Source organism: Chrysemys picta, chromosome 7, assembly GCF_011386835.1.
Source record: "Chrysemys picta bellii isolate R12L10 chromosome 7, ASM1138683v2, whole genome shotgun sequence".
Lineage (NCBI taxonomy): Eukaryota > Metazoa > Chordata > Testudines > Emydidae > Chrysemys > Chrysemys picta.
In genome coordinates, this window is record NC_088797.1 from 49527772 (window position 1) to 49551287 (window position 23516).

General features: G+C 45.4%; 1 protein-coding gene across 4 annotated transcripts; it reads left to right on the forward strand.

The window, feature by feature from the left end:
- The first annotated feature begins 44 nt into the window (after positions 1–44).
- On the forward strand, positions 45–22687 carry NPRL2 (NPR2 like, GATOR1 complex subunit). Of its 4 annotated transcripts, none has more exons than XM_008164190.4 (12): positions 45–180; positions 1600–1792; positions 2117–2208; positions 2615–2783; positions 5560–5668; positions 6259–6395; positions 7559–7656; positions 7960–7996; positions 8748–8841; positions 19454–19571; positions 20141–20283; positions 22202–22464. In XM_008164190.4, exons 2-12 carry the CDS (start codon positions 1715–1717, stop codon positions 22267–22269), a joined length of 1143 nt encoding a protein of 380 aa, XP_008162412.2. In that variant the 5' UTR covers positions 45–180; positions 1600–1714; the 3' UTR covers positions 22270–22464. The 4 variants fall into 4 exon arrangements, with proteins under 4 accessions (XP_008162412.2, XP_005308800.2, XP_065407454.1 ...); XM_005308743.4 differs by having other exon boundaries at positions 56–180; positions 1707–1792; positions 22202–22687; XM_065551382.1 differs by lacking the exon at positions 45–180 and adding an exon at positions 212–237 and having other exon boundaries at positions 1707–1792; positions 22202–22421.
- The last annotated feature ends 829 nt before the right edge of the window (positions 22688–23516 follow it).

Consider the following 23516-nt stretch of genomic DNA (forward strand, 5'->3'; position numbering starts at 1 on the left):
TCATCAGTAAGACCCACCTCTCCTCCTGTCACGGCGGCGTCGCCTTCATGCTCCAGGAACACGTGACAAAAGGTGGGGCGTTCTAGTCCTATCCGGGCGAGCCATCAGTGCGCATGCATGGATCGGCCGGCTGGTAGCGACCCCTTGCTACCGTGCACACGCACCTGTCGAAAAGTTCAGGTAAGTGTGCTCCTGCGCCGGCTCAGGTGGCGGCTTTAAGCGCATGTGCGAAGTGGGGTAAGTGCTTGCTTGGTTTCGTGTCTGCGGCTGAGTAGAAAAGGATGGGGCCCTGTGCCGGTGTCCGGTGTTATTGTAGGGTCGCCTGGGAGCGGCTGTTTGCCACGCCCCCTTCTAGCGCGCGTCACGTGGACAGCTCCCTTCACCTACGCCTAGAGCACGGGCACCCCTGCGCCACCCAGACCTGAGAACGCCAGGTGTGCACTGAGCCTGGGCGGGAAGCCAGGACTCCTGGGTTCTGTCCCAACTCTGGGAGGGGAGAGAGGTTGAGGGGGTTGGAAACCGGGACTTCTGGGTTCTGTCCAAGCTCTGGGAAGAGAGAGGGGTCTAGTAGGCTGAGGGGGTTGGAAACCAGGACTCCTGGGTTTTATCCCCATTGTTGGGAAGGGAGTTCAGTGGCTAGTTCACAGGGCCGGGACTCCAGAGTCCCCTTCACAAGCTTGCTGTATGCTCTTGAACAGGCTTTCTGTCTCTGTACAGTGGGGTGATGATACTCACCAGCTGTACTAATGCGCTGACATCCTGGGATGATCAGTGCTATAGAAGCTTTAGGTATTAGCAGCTGTAACACTGAGCAAAGGAAGTGTGGCTATGGGGGAGGGAAATGTTCTGCGAATATTAATTTGCATTTGAACATGAACTTCAGTTTGACCTTTGTGTTCATGGTCCATAAAACTTGCGAGTTTGAGCTTTGCAACATGAATCTTTGCAAAAAGCTCATATTAAACTTTAATACCCAATAGAAGCAAACTTGGATTTTTTTTAATATTCATGCCTAACATTCACCCCATGCCCCTGCTCCTGAGGAATAAAAAAAAATTAAATATTCTGACTAAGACACCTTTCTCTTGCAGTTACTGATCTTTAACTCTTGCCTTTTATGATATCGTAATTCTGTTCCATTTTTGTGTACCTTTGCAGGTCACCTTTCAAGTTAATGTTTTAATCCTATAGAAGTCAGGGAATAACTTATATTTTGCATGTACAGTTAACTTCCACTGAGCAGTACGGTATGTTAAAGTGTTGCTTCACATAAGTAACTGCTGGATTGGAAGGAGAGGCAAAGGCCTGTTTTGATGTGAAGTGACTTTGTTAATGAGGCAGGGCCCAGCCACTAGTATGGTGATTGCACTGGAATTCAGTGCATAAAGCCACACTAGTGCTGTGTCAAAGACTGAGATATTTTATACACTACCTGTCCCTCCAATGCATATGTATTATCACACACGGCATTAACTTCAGAGTCTGTATATGTCACACAGGCCAGATTTACAGCTGCTGTAACTTAAGTTTGGAACACATGACTCTTGTGCTTTGAAAATTTGCATTAAGGTAAGGTTTGTATTATTTTTATTGCACTAGTGTTCTCCGTGAGAGAGGGAGAAAAAGACCAAGGGAAGAGAAATCCAAAGAGAATCCACTTGATTGCTCTTTTGGTAAGCATCAGTTCTGTGTTGTATCTCTTGCAGCAGTAACCATGGACAGCAGCAGCAGAATTGAGTGCATCTTCTTCAGTGAATTCCACCCAACGCTGGGGCCTAAAATAACCTACCAGGTCAGTGATGCCAGAGTATTTGGGGCTGGGGTCTATTGGGTATTCAAACAGGTAGTGAACTGAGGGAATTCAGTCTGCTGTCTCCAGCACCTAGCCAATGCTGGCCCCATCAGCCAAGGGCCTGCAGCTAGGCCCTGTGTGTCTCTTCAGCTGAACTGTGACATTTTATACTGTGACATCTTATGTCTCTCTACAAAAGTGACTTTTCACAGGTGCTCACTCTCCTTGTCATGCCTGTAGCCTGTTGCTTGGTTTTTTTATGAGACTGTAGGGTTATGTCTGTTGGCTCTTCAGTGATACATTATTGTTTCCTTGGCCATGCAGGTCCCGGAGGATTTCATATCCCGAGAGCTCTTTGACACAGTCCAGGTGTACATCATCACCAAACCCGAGCTGCAGAACAAACTCATCACAGTGTGAGTACCACCTAGAACTGCACTGTATAATCATAGCAGTGAGCAACCACCATTTTTAATAATTTAATTACAGTCTGTGCACAAGATGTCAATGAATTTTAACTACATGGAAACTTTGAAGAGTATGCATTTTTCTGTTAAGAGAATTCAGGACAAAGCCTGGCACAGATGCTAAATTTTGTAAATGACTTACTCTCATAAACTGATGAACGCGTTTACTTGTAAATTCTCAGAAAATTCATTCTGGGCGTGGAGTAAGGGCTGTAAGTTTGGGGAGGATCCATTGTATTTTTCATACAAAACAAAGGAGTGTCTATTTTAAAAGCAAAATCTTTCACTATGGAGTTCCGACCAGTGCTTCCAGAACAATCGCAGTTGACGGCTTTTGCCTGTTTCTCTTTGATAGGACCGCTATGGAGAAGAAGCTGATTGGCTGCCCAGTTTGTATTGAGCACAAAAAATACAGCCGGAACGCTCTGCTCTTCAATCTGGGCTTTGTTTGTGATGCTAGAGCCAAGACTTGTGCATTGGAACCCATCGTGAAGAAATTGGCTGGCTATCTCACCACCTTAGAGGTCAGATTTGGCACTGATGCACCCATTCAATATCTAATGCTGTTTGTCACGGATCCACAGGATTGGTGCTACACCCTCCAGCTTTAGAACAGTCTCTAGGAGAAATGCCTTTGATGTGCCAGACCTCCGAGAGGTCTCGCCCTTCCTACACAGGGTAGGCCATGTGGTCTGATCATCTTTTTAGATTGAACCTTCCCAGTCCTTTGCTATCAAGCTGGGATCTCTGCTCAGCTTCCCTTCTGTGAGGTGGGGAAATCCATCTCCCTCAGGGTAGTTGGTTGCTAGGTGTCGGTATCCTGGTGACTAGGTTTTCCATTATCATCTTAGATTTCCCATTGATATGGGGCTGGCCTCAGCCAGTCCTTTCCCAATGACCCATTCATGCTCAGACAGCTAGGCCACATTCATACCTATGTCTCCCAGCCAGCCCTGAAAGCAATCCGCTCTCCCAGCGCTGTAAAAAACCCCACCCCCATGAGGGGAGTAGCTACCAGCACTGGGAGTGCGACTCCTAGCACTGGTGCACTGTCTACACTGCCACTTTACAGCGCTGTAACTCGCAGCACTCAGGGGTGTGGTTTTTTTCACACCCCTGAGCGAGAAAGTTGCAGCGCTGTAAAGTGGCAGTGTAGACAAGGCTTTATTGTCATTCATAGATTCCAAGGCCAGAATGGATTGCTGTGATTATCTAGTCTGACCTCCTGTATAACACAGACCGGACAACTTCCCACAATCATTCCTAGAGCAGAGCTTTTAGAAAAACAACCAACATTGATTTACAAATTGTTGGGGAGAATCCACCACCACCCTTGGTAAATTGTTCCAATGGTTAATCAAAAAGCACATAATGCCACACCCATTCACTTTTTGTTTGTTTATTTAAACAAAATGAAATGTCAGGTAGTGTCTCTTTCTCACTATTTTCTGTGGTCCATTTCCTGGGAAAATGAGTTCTCATAATGGAGAAATTCCAGCCACTTTTTGTTAAAAATAAGGCTATTTTAAGTCAGCCAGTTTTAATGATTGGTAATAAATAATATGGGGATGGTTTGTTACTATTAAGTGTGAGTTCATTGACTTCAAATTTCCTTTTTAACAGTAAATGGTATAAGCTATGTCCTTTCAGAATCATGCAGGTGACCATAATGACTGTATAGGGAAGCTTGTAGTTCGGGTGATGATGTGTGTTGTTTAGGATCAAGAGATCCAGTTGTGTTTCTTCCTGAGCAACACTTTGAATAGAAGCTTAAACTTTCAAGTAAGGTATTAACAACCCATGGTAAACATCCCTGATCATTCCCGCAGATCTGCCAACAAAGCCATGGAAAACCAGACTTGACACTCTTAATATTTCTCAAGTTTAAAAAAAAAAAAGAATTTTTTTTTAAAACATCCTTGCAGGCCTCTGTGCTTGCTTACAGTGTTATGCAGACAAAACTACACAGGATCGTTTCAGGGGACAAGACAAAGATGCCACGTTTATTATGATAACACAATTTGATTTATGACCAATAACTAATACCTATATACACACACACATCCACACACACACATCAGATGTTCTGCAGCTGCTGTATAGTTACCAGTCCTGAATGTAGCTTGAGTCCGTGGCTTGATTTTGCAGCTTGGGTTCATAGCTTGTGGCGGCTAACTGGCCAGGAAAGCGGGGCACAAGGAAGGGCTGGGTCTGCCCTCCCATGTTGGCAGCAGAACGTTACCCCCCTCAAAGTCTTTCATCTCACTCATCTTTCTTATAGGCTTTTAGTTTGAATCCAGAGTCTATAGGTCTTGCTGTGTCACGCTGCCTCTGGGTTGGGTGCGATTGATCACCTGTCAGTTGCAGATGTGACTTTTAGCCTTGGACCTGGCTTTGATTCTCCTTCTATTGTACCTTTGTTCTTTTCTTTTTAGGGTGGACTTTTCTTTCTTTGTTAGGACTGTTGTTTGCATCTTCAACTGTTGGGGTTTGAACTTTATTTCATTAGGTTAGGCTGGCGCTGGAGATTGATTCCATCATCCATCCATACCTCATTCACACATTTAAACTAAACTAATAAGATTACGTTAGGGTTTTGCAAAATGAAGGTTGCAGCAGGCTTTTACAAAATGGAGTGAGCGTTTTAAAATGGAGTTTGAGTTACAATATGGACAAGTGTAAGGAGTGGCAAAGAGTGAACAGAAGCTACAATGTAGACAAGTATGATGAATGGCAAACAGTGAGCAGAAGTTAAAATGTTGAAACAGTGCAAGTTTCAGTGATTTAAGCAGCAACTGGATTGAAAGTGAAATTTACAAGGGCAGCTGGCTGAACCCTATGGCTCTTAACAAGCATCTTAATTGTCAATTAGCCAGTTATTGGGATAACCAGTTTTATGAATGAATGTTGTTTCATTCATAAAACTTTACTTATGAAGTTACAATAATAAAGTGAACAATTCAAAACAATTGTATTCATCAGTTCTACAACGGCCCTAAACAATAATTCTTTAGGTGAAATCCATTGAGATCGATGGGAGTTTGAGACTTCACTGGAGCCAGGATTTCACCCCTTGATCCTCCATAACACAGCATGGTGTAAAGGAGAGATTTGTCATTAATTAGGTGAGTGACAGGTTTTCAGGATCAGACTAAAAGTAAGAAAAGAACAAAGGGAAAAATACCAGTGGGGTTTCCTTACTGTATCGCCTGCATAACAGCTCCACAGCAGCTTTATAGAGAGATGCGAGGTGGCTTGCTGCTACTGAGAGGCAATGACACTGACCCTGTTCTCTCCTAGCTGGAAAGTGGCTTCATCTCCAATGAAGAGAGTAAACAAAAGCTGGTGCCAATAATGACCATCCTCCTGGAGGAGCTCAACGCCACTGGGAAATGTACTTTGCCAATAGGTAGGGTCGCTGGACATCCAGCTGTAATGTAATCTTTTTCTTTGTCCCTTCCCAGTCTCACAATGAGTCCCTTAGCATCACCCCACTAATGGATCCTGTCTGAGGCAGAGGAGCCTCCTGATATAAAGTTTGTAGCTTGGGGGTGAGGGGTCGGACTTGCAGCTCCACCTGTATCCCACCCTTGTGCTGCTTTGTTTTGTGGTATTTGAAGTGTTGCTCGGGGGACATTCGTAGGGGAGGAGCACAGGGGAGAGAAGGGAGTTAGATGTGCTGGGGGAGTGCACTGCTCCCTTATTGCCTCTGCCATCCCTGGAGTGCCAATGGGCTGTGATTACAGCGGAGTTGGTTACTGCTGGGAACAAAAGGGAAGCTGTTCTATACTGACCAGATTGCTGTAACAGAGGATGGAAGGGGAGGTTGGCGTCTGAAGGTCAAATCCTGCCCTGGTTTCAGCAGCGGGTGCAATTCCCATTGTTCATGGGGTGGGTGGTACTCACACTGTTATATCAGGGCAGATTTTGGTTGGGAAAGTTGAGAGAGACAGAAGGTGTTTGCTAGCAGAGCCGAGTGCTTTCGTCTCCTCCTCCTAGATGAGTCGAACACCATTCACCTGAAAGTGATCGAGCAGCGGCCAGATCCTCCCATTGTGCAGGAGTATGATGTGCCCGTCTTCACTCTGGACAAGGACGACTTCTTCAATGCCCAGTGGGATCTCACTACTCAGCAGGTCTGTCTGCTTCATCCGGGTGGGGCAAAGCAGGGGGGACATTCTAATGGGGTCATCTTCCATCCCAGCAATTCAGTTAGCTGAGTGGAGATGTGACAGGTCGGTTGCGCTACCTGGTGCCCAGTGAACAAGGGGTTAACCACAGCTCAGCAACCCGTAGCCCTTGCCTGGGGCCTATAAATCCTGTACTTGGGAGACAAGAGGAAGGAGAATGCTATTGGGTAGCAGCCCAGCCTTCCCAGGGTCTTAGGACTGGGGAGCTTGATCCCTTTTGTGGAGAAGACTTTGCTGATTGCAGTGGTATGCCTCTGCTGAACCATTCCCAGTGAACATGTGATAAACGGCAGCAGCTGTTGCCAACACTATCCAAATCAAGCAAAGATGTCCTTTATGGGGAAGTGTCCATCCAGTGACTAGGGATGGTTAACAAAGTGTTAAATAGTGTGGAACTCTGTGCTCCAGTTGCAGACACTTCCAAACAGGGATGGAATACAGAGGTGCATGTGTTTATAGTGAGGTTGCACTGTATTCTCATTCAGCACAGTATCTAGTGTCCATGTTAAATCTCTTCTGATGGTCTCATTGACCCTTTGTGCATGGACCATGTTTACTGAAAAATCTGGTCTAAGATGGCCTGTGCCTTTTTTGTTCAGTTCTATAATGATATAATTTTCTTATCCAACTGCAAAATTATTTGCACTGGGAGACAAGAGTTCTTGGATGTTAGAAGTGCATGTGTCTGGTGTATAGAACCATCTCACTGTCTCATAGAAAAAAAGCTACCTTAAGACAGAGATACCATTGAGAGTATGTATCGGTCACTTAAGGGTAAAAAACATTGCAGGGATGTTGTGACTTTCCCCAAACAAAACATTATAAACACAGGAAATGTAGAGCTAAAGTTAACTGAAGAGAAATCCAAACATATCAATGCACAGTTAAGGTACCTAAACACGATAACTCTGCCCCATAGTGACACCGTGCAATAACCATGCAAATGATGATTGAGGCATTTAATTGTTTGATAATGTAATCTATGACCACAATCTGAAGACACACTAGATCTCCCTCACACGCACGCTCCCCTTGATGTCACTATAGGGAGTCTCGCATGCAGATTTTCCTCTCTTTGGTTTGATCGCGCTCTCGTGCTGTCTCCCTAGATCCTGCCGTACATTGATGGATTTCGACACATCCAGAAAATCTCTGCTGAAGCCGATGTGGAGCTCAATTTGGTGCGAATTGCCATCCAGAACCTGCTGTAAGTGCTAAGATCTAGGGCATCGGGAAGGAGAAGGGTCCCTGATCAGAATACTCACACAGATACATATACCCACCCTTCTCATCTCCAGTTCTCACTTTAGCCCTGCGTCCCGATCCCCTTGACACATGGAACTCCGAATTTAGAAGAAATCCCCTGCAGAGTTCCCTGTAGAGGAACCACTACAGAAAACCCGGCCTGCAGCTAGTGGAGAGTAGTAAAACCTATGCATTCACTAGGGAAGAGGCTGGCGTTTGAATCTATAATCAGTGATTTTCTAATGTTTCATTGTCTGTCTTGCAGATACTATGGGGTGGTGACTCTGGTCTCCATACTTCAGGTGGGTATTGCTAGGAGCAAAAGATTCCAGCCCATTATTAGCCTGACACGTGTGACCTTTCACCTCTGGAGATCTGGTCTCTCTTGGAAGGAGTTTGCTGGCCTCATGTTAGGCACAGCACAAAACTACCTCGCTAGTGGACAGACAGCCCCTGCTTGGGAGAAGACCTAGGACAAAACCAGTATGGGAGTGCTAGGCTGGTACTAAGAACCACAATAGGGTTATAAAGCTTTAGTACTGCCCTGCAGCTCTGCTGTTGTCCTTGGAAGTAAGACTGGAGCTGGGACATCTGAATACATGGGACCTGCTATGTTTTTCCCCATATTCTTTTAATAGTGCCTGGTTTCTGGTACTGTTGGGGAGAGGAATGCATACAGGACACATCCGCACTAACAGTCACGTGGGTATAAGCAGAACTATAGGCCTGGGGAAGCAGTGGCTGTAGAATTTGGTCGAGCAGAATCACTGGCTAACGATGCCAGATTTAGAAAGGGGAAGAATCTTGTGCGTCTGATGTGCAGTTGCACCCTATACTCTATAGAGAGTAATTCTTCTAGGAAAGCACAGTGCTTTCACATGCCAGTTACTCTGCTCTGTAGTGGTTATGTGCTGCAGGTGGTTCTCCTTGGCTGGCTCCACCAAATTGTTTGTCTTGGAGTCTCTAGGGTTGTTTGGCTTAAATCCTAGGCCCAGAGCTAAAACTCTTCAGCCTCTGGTTAATAGTAATTTCATCTCTCTCTCTCCTTCCCAGTACTCAAATGTATACTGTACTACACCTAAAGTCCAGGATCTGGTGGATGATAAATGCCTCCAAGAAGAATGTCTCTCTTATGTCACCAAGCAAGGTATAGCAGGCCTGAACTGAGCTAGATATAAGATTGTGCTGGCCCAGGATATGCTGTCATAGAATCCGATTCCTCCAGAGAGCTGCTAGGGACTTAGAGCCAATGCTGAACTTTTGGTTTCCTTCTCCCTCGAGTTTGCTCATGACAAAAGGCTGGTAGTGGGGCCTTCAAGTTTGTGTACTAGGTCCTATGTTAATATGTTAATGATCTGACAAAGGGGTTGAGTATTGAGGCAGCAAAAGCTGTAGATGCCACAAAGTTATTTAGGTTAGTCAAGATCAGGGATGGCTGGGAGGAACTTCAGAGAGACCTAACCAAGCGAGGTGAGTGGGCACCACAATGGTAAATGAAACTGAGTGTTGATAAATGCAAAGTAGTGCACAGTGGAAAGGAAAACTTTAACTACTTCCACACCTGCCAGGGTTCTAAGTCAACTGTATCAGTTCAAGGAAGGGACCTGGGCATCATTGTACACAGATCAATGGAGACGTCTACACAGTGGGCAGCTGCAATTAGAAAAGCAAACCAGATGGTTGGAGGCATAAGGAATGGGGTGGAGAATAATAAACTCTTCTAATGTTTTTATATAAATCAGTGGTGCAGCCTCATCTGAAATGCTGTATGTAGTTCTGGCCACCCAGCTCCAAAAGGATATTGCAGAATCAGAGGGGTTCAGAGAAGAGTGAGAATAGAAAAACTGGGGTCATCATCTTAGAAAGGAGACGACGAAGAAGGGACGCGATAGAAGTCTATAAAATAATGAATGGTCTAGAGAAGGGAGGTGAGGAGTTTTTATTCTCCTTTCAGAGTAGCAGCCGTGTTAGTCTGTATCCGCAAAAAGAACAGGAGTACTTGTGGCACCTTAGAGACTAACAAATTTATTAGAGCATAAGCTTTCGTGGACTACAGCCCGCTTCTTCGGATGCATGTAGAGTGGAATAAATATTGAGGAGATGTATATACACACATACAGAGAGCATAAACAGGTGGGAGTTGTCTTACCAACTCTGAGAGGCCAATTAAGTAAGAGGAAAAAAAACTTTTGAAGTGATAATCAAGATAGCCCAGTACAGACAGTTTGATAAGAAGTGTGAGAATACTTACAAGGGGAGATAGATTCAATGTAAAGCAAATACTCACCAGCAACCACACATCACTGAACAAAACCACTGACCCAGGAACCTATCCTTGTAACAAAGCCCGATGCCAACTCTGTCCTCATATCTATTCAAGTGACATCATCATAGGACCTAATCACATCAGCCATACCATCAGGGGCTTATTCACCTGCACATCTACCAATGTGATATATGCCATCATGTGCCAGCAATGCCCCTCTGCCATGTACATTGGCCAAACTGGACAGTCTCTACACAAAAGAATTAATGGACACAAATCTGACATCAGGAATCATAATACTCAAAAACCAGTGGGAGAACACTTTAACCTGTCTTGTCATTCAATGGCAGACCTGCGGGTGGCTATATTACAACAGAAAAACTTCAAAAACAGACTCCAACGAGAGACTGCTGAGCTGGAATTGATATGCAAACTAGACACAATCAACTCAGGATTGAATAAGGACTGGGAATGGCTGAGCCATTACAAACATTGAATCTATCTCCCCTTGTAAGTATTCTCACACTTCTTATCAAACTGTCTGTACTGGGCTATCTTGATTATCACTTCAAAAGTTTTTTTTCCTCTTACTTAATTGGCCTCTCAGAGTTGGTAAGACAACTCCCACCTGTTTATGCTCTCTGTATGTGTGTATCTATATCTTCTGAATATCTATTCCACTCTATATGCATCCGAAGAAGCGGGCTGTAGTCCAAGAAAGCTTATGCTCTAATAAATTTGTTAGTCTCTGAGGTGCAACAAGTACTCCTGTTCTTTATTCTCCTTGTGACATAATGCAAGAACAAGGGGACATCAAATAAAATTAAAAGGTAGCAAATTCAAAAAAGAAAATACATTTTCTCACCGTGTGTAATTAGATGGTGGAATTCACTGCCATGGGATGTTGCAGAGGCCAAGAATTTAACAGAATTTTAAAAGGGATTGAATAAATAATATGGATGGCAAGAATAGCCAGTTACCATAATTAATGATAACACAATTAAAAGGGATATTAAACGTGTGCTTCAGGTATTAAGACAGTTTCTAACTATTAGAGACCAGGATGATATTTAATCTGCCCCCAACATTATCCCAAATCAACTACTGCAGAATTCTTACATCTCTCTCTGACTCAGCTGGTGCTGGCTGCTGTCAGAGACAGGTGGCTGGGCTGGATGGACCTTGGCTCTGATCCAGTGTGGCCATTTCCTATGAGCTTGGTAAGAGTGAAGCCGCATTGGGAGCACTTCTCCAGGCGAGAATGATGTGTCCCATTGCAGGACTTGGTCCTGATACTCAGACCCAAGGTGACACCATCTTTCAGCTGAGATGCTAAACCGGGTCTTGTAAAGTCCCATGTCTTCTGGTAGAATGTCACGATCTCAGAGTCTGGGATAAGCCGTGTGTCCTGACCAACGTTCCCTCCTTCTGATTGGTGCAATATCCCAGCTGCAGCTCCATATTTCTGTGTTTATACTGTCGGAGAATAACAGAGTTCTCACTTTTTGTTTGGGTACAGCAAGTCAGATACTTTATTTTCTCTCTATCAATTACATAGAGGGAGAGAGCTAAACAGGTCTCTCAACAGCTAAACAATTACAGCAAGCATTTATACCTTTTGTTACAGACAATAATGAGCAACAGCAGCATTTTGTTTATACATAGGTCATTCTGATATCTTGTTTTCCTCGCTTGTTTAGACTCTAGTCTACATACAATATTATCTACACAAGGTCGCAACAACTTCTCACACAGTTCTTTCCCACTCGCCTCACCCAATCCTCGCTTCTACAAATCTCGCGTTATTAGGGTTACAGTTAGCCTGACTCTTGCTAACAAACTGTCATGCATTGCAATCCCCTTCCTGTCAGGTCTTTCTCTGCTTCCACAACCCCCACTTTTGTACTAATAGTACAACAAACATTTTCAAATCTCTATTTGCATTAAGTCTTGGAATTCAGATTCTGTATCGGATGCTTCAACCTTAGGAGTTTTGATTGGATGTAATGACAATGCATGATGAGCATGGACATGAAAGGTATTACTATTATTATGTCCTTTACAACAACAACAACATAATCCTAAACTAACTAATAACAACACAAGCAATAACGGTCCCATAGCACTAATATGATGGGGTTGTTTTACAATTTTAGTCATAAAGCACAATACATCATACTTAGTACATAAAGTAGACACTTTATAAGCTGTATGAAAGGCATACTTTTCAACTTAATATATATTTTGAAGCATGTAAATTTGCCCTTGTATTTCAGAGATTCTCTGAACCTCTGGTAACAGTGAAAGCAAATTCTGAAATTGATCAGGCACTCAACTAGTTCAATTAAAGGGTATCTGGAACCTAAGGGCTACTTGCAGAATTCTATCTGCAGGCCAGTAAATAATATGATTGCCTGCATTGGTAATGAGATTAAAATGTATGTCTTGCAATGTGGTGGTTTTAACATACACGCAGCTGCTATTAGCTTAAAAAAGTAAGCGTACTGTCAGGGTAGTTCCTTGTCCCCTACCCTCCCAGCAAACGTAGACATGAAGAGTAACAACTTCTCCTGGCTTCAGTTTGCGGATACACTGAAGCTGTGGGGGTTCTAACGGCCAAAATGTCCATTGACTCCCTATCCCCATTCAAATGTCAGGTGTAATCCCAGGAACACTGACTAAAAATCGATTGGGCATACCAGGTAGTCTAATTTTCCAGATGTCACAGTGAATTACCCAATCCCACGTGCATCCTCCCCATGGACCCAGCAGGATTCGGTATGTGGGAGCCCCCCCCCTCCAATATGCTTGGAAGGAGCACTGTGAACGTCCACACTTCCACCCAGAAAGTCATCAAGTATGTCTCCATGGCCACAGAGCAGATGGTACTCCTGATGTGTCTGTAAGGGCAGTGGGCCAAGCCTGATGCTCTAGATCATTCCAAATGGCCATTAGCTGGACATTCAGGAAATCCTGAATTTCTGAACATGCTAGATCCCACTGCAATGCCTTCCCAGCCTCAGTGATATTCAGTACCATCTCCGTCAGCAACTTCTGGATCATTGAACTAAGGGCATAAATAACATGTAACTCACCAACTACAGCCTGTACCTGGGTTAGCTGTGCCCCAGAAATAAGGCTAGTGGCCTTCTCTAGTTGCCCCAATTTCTCATCATGTTCTCTCATAAAAACATTCCAAACTGCTGCTGCACTATTGGCCCCATCCCAAAGGGATCCGGTCAAGTCTCTCTTCTTTCTAGAGGAAATAACCCAAGCCCTCTGTTGTGTTAATCTAATGACAGCCCCCTTTGAACAATTTGGGTATGTAGAGGTGATCTGGAAACTGGATAAGGGTAATGAAAATTTAACAGTCCCTACTATAGTGTTAATCACAGTCCATTGATATCCTAATACATCTCTCTTTGGTGTAGTACTATACCACATCTGTTGGTTGAACCCCTTTATGTATTTACGTGAGGCATGATAGTAATGGCATAAGGGGGGGGGGTGTATTGCAATAAGGTACAGGTAACATTATAGTCACTGGAACAATTTCTATGCAGGTAAAATTTCCAGTGGCAAAACAAACTCTTTGGGTATTCGTTTAATTGTTCACTAATTGGGTGACCAAATAACAATAAGGGCCTCTCTCATTTAACACAGTGCAAATTCCAGGAACAGCCATCATATCTACTTTGCTATAGAACCCATCAATTGCAATTACAGATTCTTGGGGTTCACTGGTAGTGATATCATGTATTTCTATCTCCACTGATCCATTTGTTTTCCATTCAATTGTTTGCTTATATGGGATATCCTGAACCATAAAAATAATTTTTTTCAACCAATATTTAAATAAATCACTAAAGTGTGAAGGCCTTGGCCATTGGTTTTATCAAATACATGGCATTGTCTGTATTTGGATGTGTTACAGGGGTAATAGTGTAATGGAGGAGATGGCAGGGGCAATGGCAACAAGGTGCCTTTGGTACTTATTTAAAATCCAATTAGGGAGGGCAATACATGCTGAAGGACTTATCCAAAACACAGGGCGCAGCCTGTAGAATAAATCCCAAAATCCAATCAATACCACATTCCCAAGCATGGGTCCCACAAGTTTCTTCCTGCTAGTGTATAATTCTTTTTCTTCACCAGGGTCAGTTCTTAATGTCTTTTGCAGTCAGGAATCCCTGGACTTTTTGTGGTTTCAATGAAGCAAGTGTTCCTTCTTCTCTTTTCCTGAAACTGTGTGGTTCAGCATCATACAGGGGAGAGGTTACTAGCACATCACCCTGTAATGGATTTGCTTCTTCCAGAAAAATCCAAAGGCACATCAGGTCTGTCAGTGGACAAGGGAGAGGTTACTAGCACTTCACCTTGTCTTTTTTTCCCTGCTGTCCAGAAGGCACAGCAGAACTAGAAGGAGAAATAGGCTGATCATCAGTTGGAGAGTCCTCCCGAGGTGCAGGGGTCTTTTTCCAGTGCGAAGCATAGATCCAGGTAGGCAGTCCTTGGCACTTCACAGCGGTGTTGGTGGTTAACAGGACTTGGAAAGGGCCTCTCCAGCATGGAGCCAAAGCAGTCTTTCATTGATGGACTTTACGTAGACTCAGTCTCCTTGTTTCAATGAATGGCAGGGCTACTAGGGTCTTTGGGTAGCACTTCTTTTATCTGTGAGAAAAGAAACCTAACACATTTCATTAATGTCTGGCAGTGTTTTGCAGATCTCATAGTTGCTTGGGCACATTCAGGCCCCCCTTTTCTTGGCTGTCAGCCAAGTCTTAGCTGTGGGCAGTGTCTTTGGATGGGACCAGCATCTTATCTTTGGACTGAGCTTGCTAGCTATTTTTTCCAGTTAACTCATTCTGTTCTTTTTCCTTCTCCCCTTCTTGGCTTCTTTTAACCTACAAAGGAAACTTCCACTCTTCACTCATACACCTTTTCCCAACAATGAACACATACACATTGCCATTATACAGTACATTAGTCTTATTATTCAATGTATGTTACACCCTTCCAGTAAAATAACTTATATACAGAGCTTTGAAGCAACAAACCAGGACAAGCACACCCACTTTTGAGGAGTTCACTCGGTACAACCTCTGATGTCCAATAGCTTTCCTCCCTCCCCACTCTCTGGCTAGAAATCTGAGGTAGCCAGAAGGATCCCATGTGCAATATGGGGAGTGGGTTAACCTTCCATGTCCTCGCTTCCAAAGACTGTTGGTATGCAAATTTTAACAACAATTTTTCAATTAAAAAATCTGGCCAATGAAGTTTCTTTTTCTTACTTAAGCAAATGTATTAGACATTAGTATATCACATTTTCCTGATTTATCTGAGCACTTTGTATTCTAAGTTGAATAAAAAAAGTATCTGCTTTTTGATTTAACCCTTCTATTTAATTTTGAACTAGACTGTCTTATGAAAATATTAAACACAACAATTCTGGCCACAAGACAAACACCACAAGATAGGACATAGAACACAAAAATAATTCCTATTGTACCAGTAAATGCATGGTACGTGGAATGCTGTTCAGCTGGCATCCATTTTCTCTGATGATCTGAAAGACAAAAGAACAGAGGTCTACCCCTTCTGGGCAGTCAGTCATTGCTTAAAATGTTTCCTTTATATACAAATATTCTTTTTCTTTTCAGGCAAAACAGAGGAATTACACCATATTTCCTTGTATTTGTTTCATAGACAGCCCAGGTTTCAGTGGCTTCTACCTTATCAGTTAGATAATTTGCCTTAATACAGATGCTTTCTGGCTTGCTTCTGGATCCAAAGCTTTCCACAGCTTAAAGACTCTTACTTTAAAAAAAAAAAAAAAAAAAAAAAAAAAAAGGACACAATTAACTTTTAACTCCTGTTTTCAAACACACAGTGATCTGAAAAAGACAACACAACCTATTTTGGTAGGTTTGCATTTCTTTTACCTCTGCTACAATATACACTGCACATGTTCTGGGGAAAATGCACATCCTCTCCACAATTCAATTTTCACAACACTAGCAGCATCAATTTCTACACAAGGTATAACTGTTTCTTTTGTGCTTACAAAATCTCCATGCACCCCTAGTAAGACAGTTCGACCACACAGAGTCAGGGGCACTGTCCTTCTTTCTCTCTACCAGATCTTTCATCTGCTATTTTGTTACCCAAAACCAAATTCAAATCTTTTATTCTCCTGGCTTTGACTACCCTGCTGCAGCCACAACCTTTGGTCTTTAATTAAAACATTTTAAGTCTTGTAAAGCATTAAGTCACCTTAAGGATTAAATGCTAAATACCTTAAACAACACTAGTTTCCTGTGTCTGGCAAAAGTATTCTCAGTTTTGCAACTTTAAAACAATACCAATTCATCTCAAACTTATAAAACACAGCTTGTACACAGCAGGAGTGTTCTTCAGCAAATTAGACTAACGTATTCATAGTCGAATAATTCCACTTAAATAACCTCTTGCCTGGATTACTTACAGACATTCCTACCAAATTTCACTGCTTGATTCTCTCTAGCAACTACAGAGTTAACTTCTCACTCTCTTTCCTTAAATCACTTGCTTGTCTCCCAAAACGACACCCAATCAACTCAGATTTTACCATTCCAATTATTGTCCTGGGGATTTGAAATCCCCATGCTTATAATTACTTACTCCTTTCCTTCCACTATGCCCTCAAAGTTTCCAACCTGTTTTCCAATCTCTCTATCTGTTGCCTGCCCGCTTGGGCCCAATTCTGCTTTTCACCCTGAACCGTCCCTTCCATGGGCACTGGCTTGTTCCACTACCAATTTAGCTAGGAGGGTGGGCTTCTCAACTAGCCCCCACCCTTCCTGGTCTCTTCCCTTAAACATTCTTACTCACAAGGCTACCCGAATCCTCCCTCGTGAGGCTTGCCACCTGGGCAAAACACATGGCCCATTGGCGTTTAACTATTCAATTTTCTCTTGTGGCAAACACACTGCTGTTACAGCATATGGAAACACAAATGGTTAAATTCTGACAAGTCCCTGAAGGACTGGTACTTGCTTAGCCAGTGCTTCCTTTTCTGCCTGGAAGTCCTGTCTCAAGGCTTGCAACTTGTCCTGGGCGTAGGTTTGAGTTGCTGCCTGGTTCATGATCTGTGCTCTTAATTGCTCAATTCTAGTTATCAAATACACAACTCTTCCCTTTTCTCCAACTTCTCTATTGCCTAGTCCTGCTACGACTGGGGGTAGATCCACTTGACACCCTTCCTGGTCAACCGGGGTGGAGAGAGGAATGCTAAACCCCTCTCCGGTTCTCAGACTTGCTGCGGCTGAGAGCAGGCGCACTTTCATACTCACACACGTACGTCCAGACGGGCCACGTCTGTGTATAATGTTCAGAGAAGGCGCTGTGCAATCTCCAACTTGCTTCCTCTCTTGGGAGGGCAGTTCTTTTACGCCCTGGGGTCTCCTGGGGCGTCTTTTCAGTGATTCCAGTCCAGGCCAGCTGCCTGTGGCTTCTTCAGCGTCCCCAAACCACACCAGCTTCAGGGTCGCAAAGGCAGACTGTTGGATCTCACTGGACAGTTAAGCTTTGCAAATGTAATCTCAGCACTGTAACTTGTATTGCCTTTGGCTTGACTATGTCTCTCTCTATATATATATATATTTTTTTTTTCACAGCCAACTGGGACCGAAAGCAGTTTTTCTTTGTACTTAGCCTGGTCTGCGTTGATTCTTGACCTTGAATGCAGATCAACTTTCTCTTTAGCTGAATTTCAAATTAACCCGTTCCTTTCCTCAATAGACAAATTGCTCCCATTGTGTGTCAGAGGCTTTTTGGTGATTAAAAGCTCCTCTGAGATGTATGATCTTATCTAGATTGAAGGTACCTTCAAATGGGCATTGTTTAGATGGATTTGCATGCATGTAATGATTCCAATTCTCTAAAAACCTGCAGGTTGTCGGACCACAATGTACGTACATGAAATAAGATGGGGTACCCTTAGGGGGTGAGAGGGAATGCTTAAACTGTCCCCCACCCATTTTCCAATAACACACACACACAGGGAGGGAGGATGCCCTGTCTGCGCTAGCGGCACATAAACTAAGGATCTCTCCCTACAGGGTACTCACACAGTAGAGACTAACGGGGATGGCCATGACCCTCCTACACCTCCCTTCAGCAAACAGCATCGGCTAGTCTCTGAGAGACGGCACCGCTCACTCTCTTTGCATCCAGCGAGATGATCAGACTGTCAGTGGCTCACACAGAGAGGAAAGGGGAGGGAAGATGGGTTCACACACTCCTAGACCCAGGTAGCTTCCTCGCCGGATGATGCCAGGCCGAGTTAGCCCACCGTGGGTTGTATCTCCTAAAAGATCCTCTAGTTACCGGGCTTGTGTTAGAGTAGTTCTGGTCACGAGCCAAAAGACTTCGCAGAGTACTCTGGGCATCTTCCGGTAACTCTCAATTCACACTGGTGTGCGCGTGCACACACACACACACCACAGGCCTCTATTTCTAAATACCACGATGCATCTATACCTTATGTCCGGACTCAATACACTATGAGGCAGTAACAACCCCTCTTGAGGCGGTAAAAACCCCTCAGCACCGGTGCATACCTATGCATCTTTCTTATGCATATGGGGGCGGCCAAACTAACAGTTCCCCAGAACCGCATACAACTACCTTATTGGGGGCGGCAAAACAATTCCCCAGAACCGCTCTGCATCTGATCTTGCTGTACAGTCAATAAGTTCGGATGGCGTGAGCTCAACAGGGACTGACGGCCCCATGGACAGTCCTCCTCCAACACCCCAATAGAGATTTCCAAAGGTCTCCTACCTCTATTGTGGCACCATGGGGTTTGAAGGGGAATGATCCGTAGCAGCTGCCGGTGCCTCTGCAGGCGTTGCCATCCCGGACGAGCCCCCAAATTGTCGGAGAATAACAGAGTTCTCACTTTTTGTTTGGGTACAGCAAGTCAGATACTTTATTTTCTCTCTCTCAGTTGCATAAAGGGAGAGAGCTAAACGGGTCTCTCAACAGGTAAACAATAACAGCAAGCATTTATACCTTTTGTTACAGACAATAATGAGCAACAGCAGCATTTTGTTTATACATAGGTCATTCTGATATCTTGTTTTCCTCGCTTGTTTAGACTCTAGTCTACATACAATATTATCTACACATTATCTACACAAGGTCGCAACAACTTCTCACACAGTTCTTTCCCACTCGCCTCACCCAATCCTCGCTTCTACAAATCTCGCGTTATTAGGGTTACAGTTAGCCTGACTCTTGCTAACAAACTGTCATGCATTGCAATCCCCTTCCTGTCAGTTCTTTCTCTGCTTCCACAATACCGTTCCACCACCATTTAACTTGGGGATGGTAGTGACACTGACACGCGCGCGCACACACGCACGGGCGGATTGGCCAAGCCCTGTTAATCTCCAGGACAATCTCTTCCGTAGCTCTATCCCCTGTTCAGTGGTATTTCTCTTCCCCACAGGTCACAAGCGAGCCAGTCTGAGAGACGTCTTCCAGCTCTACTGCGGGCTGAGCCCTGGCACGACGGTGCGAGACCTCATCTGCCGCTACACCCTGCAGATTCAGAGAGTTGATGAAAGGTCTGAGGCTGCATCCCCTTTCCGAAGGAAGTTCTGAGGATGAGGCCATGACATTGCTGCATGCCAGTGGAAGCGCAGATGTATGCCAATGGCTCAGTGATGCGGGAAGCCCATGGCTAGTTGGCAGAGCTAACTTAGGGTGTCCCCCTCAGTATCATTCACCCAACTTTACAGATGGGGAAACTGAGGCACAGCAGCAAAGTGACTTACCAAAGGTCACACAGTGAAGCTGCAGCAGAGGCAGGAGTAGAGCCCAGGTCTCCTGACTCTGTTTCTTGCTCTAGCACCTTCTTTTTTCAGAGTCATACTGAGATTATGGTTCACTTTCTGCCAGCCCATCAGCCCTAACTGTTGGGTCATGTGGTGAAGTCCTCCTCATTGGTGTGTAACCTCCAAACCTGCTGGCAGGTCACCTGCTCAGCATTCTGACTTGGCTCGAGTAGGAGGAGAGGCTGGGTTGGAGCTGAGCCCCCCAGACATTTGAGACCGTGTGGCTGGTGAACGGACCCTTCCAACTCTAGGTTTCCTGGGATGGCAGCCCTTCTGAGAGCAATTCCTTCTTCTCTCAGGAAGCTCGTCCAGTTCGGTTTGATGAAGGGCCTCATCCGACGGCTCCAGAAGTATCCCGTGAAGATAGTACGGGATGAGAAAAGTCACCCAGCCCGGCTGTACACAGGCTGCCACAGCTACGATGAGATCTGCTGTAAAACAGGTACAGGAACCCAGCTTTGTGTGTGTGTGTGAGTGAGAGAGGAGAGACCAAGCATGGCTCAGCAGTAGGAGGGGGTGTTAATTCAAGGTCCGTAACATTTGGTACTCCAGGATTTGCATTGCAATAGCATCTATGAGCTGCAGTCATTGCATTAGGCGCTGTACTGCTGTGGGAGGCATTTTGTTCTTGCAATTTGGATGAGTTGCAGCAATATTGCAGGAGTTGCAAGGCACCAGACAAACCCACTTGATCAAATGAAATAACTTGCAGACGTTGCCCAACTTCACCTTGTAACAAACCTAGCTGAGAGCCATTTTCCGTCCGTGCTGGGCCCTAACAGTGGGAACTCAGGACCCCAGAAGAGGTTCTGGCTCAGGAGACCCTTTCAGCAGAACCCATTTGATTTTTTTTTTCCTGGCCCTTTTTTTAATCCTGTTTAGACAGCAAAATATTGGAGTGTTCACAGTATTCACTGCTTGTATAAGGCAGTGCTGCATGCAGCTCATAGAAGCTTAAAGTCTAGAACAGATGCAGAACAAACAGTTCAGCCGTATGCTAGAGAGAGATGCAGAAGGAATCTTGTGGGGATCGCTGAAAGGCTCAATGGAAAGATGTGTTTTGGATAGGGAGCTGGCTGTAGGAGGGGATTTGAGAGCTGAGTGCCTCAGAAGGGTATTAGATTAACCTTTTTTCTTCTGGAGATTTGGATTTAAAAGTGGATACGCCCCACACCCGGCACGAACTTAGTGGGAGGGATAGCTCAGTGGTTTGAGCATTGGCCTGCTAAACCCAGGATTGTGAATTCAATCCTTGAGGGGGCCACTTAGGGATCTGGGGCAAAATCAGTACTTGGTCCTGCTAGTGAAGGCATGGGGTTGGACTCGATGACCTTTCAAGGTCCCTTCCAGTTCTATGAGGGCTTGTCTATACTTACGCGCTGGTTCGGCGGCAGGCAATCGAACTTCTGGGTTCGATTTATCGCGTCTTGTCTGGACGCGATAAATCGAACTCAGAAGTGCTCCCCATCGACTCTGGTAATCCTGCTCGCCGCGAGGAGTACGCGGAGTCGACGGGGGAGCCTGCCTGCCGGGTCTGGACCGCGGTAAGTTCGAACTAAGGTACGTCGACTTCAGCTACGTTATTCACGTAGCTGAAGTTGCGTACCTTAGTTCGATTTGGGGGTTTAGTGTAGACCAAGCCTGAGATAGGTATATCTCCATATATTAATAGCTGTCTACATCTCAACCGCTGGAGTGTCTGCTCAGGAACAGCCTAAGAGAAGGGTTGGCATAGGGAAGTTACAGGTGAGGGGGAGCGATGCATGAGCCACTGAGATCACCGGCCGTACCAGGGAGGGAGGATGTTCTCTGGAAAGGGATAAAATTGAAATGGGCGTCAGAGGTGAGGAGTTTTGTGGGCAAGATTGCAATCAGTGCGGGTGTCAAAGGTGAGGGTTGAGATCGGTTGGCAAAGCAGAATGGGGAAAGCTGGCACAGTGCCAGTCTATATTGAGTCTTCCTTTTATCAGACATGGTAATTGCCAAGATAGCCAGGATCAAACTGTGATATCTGGCTGGTCTAGGTCTGTGTTTTAGCCCCACTTTTCCACTGACCAAGCTGGGAGACCCAACAGTGAATCCACAGATTCTGGATTTTGTGCCATTCTTCAGCTCAAACCAAGACCCAATGGCTGGAGCATGAGAGTTGAGGACTCAACTCAACATAATCAGGCATTCTAGTCTTGAGTTGTCACCCCTCTGCCTGCCTTTCCCCCCATCAGCGATAACAGGGACTGTGGTTGGCAGGGTGGACTCACATTAGTTCCATAGATGTGCTGGGTCTAACACTAAAAGAAGAACAGGAGTACTTGTGGCACCTTAGAGACTAACAAATTTGTTGTTCTCTGCTTCTTCCTGAGGCATGAGCTACCGAGAGCTGGATGAGAGACTGGAGAATGATCCCAACATCATTGTTTGCTGGAAGTGAATCTCTCTTGGGGAAGTACCAGCAGCACCCTGCCCCACAGAGAAAAGAACACTGGAAAAGGAGGGCTGAGCTGTCCACATCTCAGAGAGGAACTGAGACCCCCGACTGCGGCTCTTTCAAGTGACTTGGTTCCTCTAATCGAGAGTATGTTGTGTATTTCAGGCTAATGCTGCTTGGAGAAAGAGAGAGAACTCACGTCGAATGTCTTTGCGTTCCTCCACAATGGCAAAGCATAGGTCCCACATCTCAGTGCAAAGCAAACAGTGTGTGCTGGCCATGTGCCACTGAAATCATCGGTTCCATGGTGTCTGTGCCGGCCTTCTTGCTGCCCATCTAGGTCACATAGAAACATTGTCATTGCTGTAGTGGGGATTGTTGAAGGGTGTCCCCTTGCTGCACATACAGTCTACATGTGGAACACCTGAGTCCTTGTGTTAAAAGGGAAGGGGGCTGGTTTCCTTTCCACTCTCAGAAGCACTGATAGTTTTGCCTAGGGTTACCATTCATCCGGATTCCCCTGGACATGTCTGGCTTTTTGAGCTAAAAATAGCGTCCGGGGGGGAATTTGTAAATGTCCGGACTTCCCCCCCATGCAGAGCGCGCGTGGCTAACAGGGCAACCAGCCGGATGGTGCCACTTACATGGGGCTCCGACAGCCAGAGAGAGCTCCTCCTCCTCTCCCCTGCAGCAAAGATCACTCCCTTCCTGCATTTGCAGATTGCCTCTGGCAGTCTGGAGTTCCTCCCCCGCTCCTCCTCCACTGCTGCCCGGAGTGCCGGGATGAACGGCTCAGGCCGTTCCTGAGCAAGTTCACAGAGACGTTAGGCGAAGCCCAACAACAAGGGGTCAGGGGGTTGGAGAAGGGGCAGGGAGGTTCTGGAGGGGGCAGTCAAGGGGGGGGGAGCTTTCTGGGGGAGTCGTGGATAAGGTTTTGGGCAGTCAGGGTACAGGTAGGGGGTAGGGTCCTGGGGGGCAGTTAGGGTGTGGGGCGTCTTAGGAGGGGGCAGTTAGGGGACAAGGAACAGGGAGGCTTAGGTAGGGGGTGGGGTTCTGGAAGGCAGTTAGGAGCAGGGGTCCTAGGAGGGGGCAGTCAGGGGACAAGGAGCGGGGGGCGGTTGGGAGTTCTGGGAGTGGGGCTGTCATGGGGCAGGAGTGGGGAGAGGGATCGGGGCAGTCAGGGGACAGAGAGCAGAGGGGTTTAGATGGGTCGGGAGTTCTGGGGGGGGCTGTCGGGGTGAGGAGTGGTT

Bases quoted from the DNA above. Each gene is read 5' to 3' on its own strand.
- NPRL2 (XM_008164190.4), top strand. From the start codon at position 1,715: ATGGACAGCAGCAGCAGAATTGAGTGCATCTTCTTCAGTGAATTCCAC. The intron at 1,793-2,116 runs GTCAGTGATGCC...TTGGCCATGCAG, and splicing joins GGCCTAAAATAACCTACCAG to GTCCCGGAGGATTTCATATC. The intron at 20,284-22,201 runs GTACAGGAACCC...CTTCTTCCTGAG, and splicing joins TGAGATCTGCTGTAAAACAG to GCATGAGCTACCGAGAGCTG.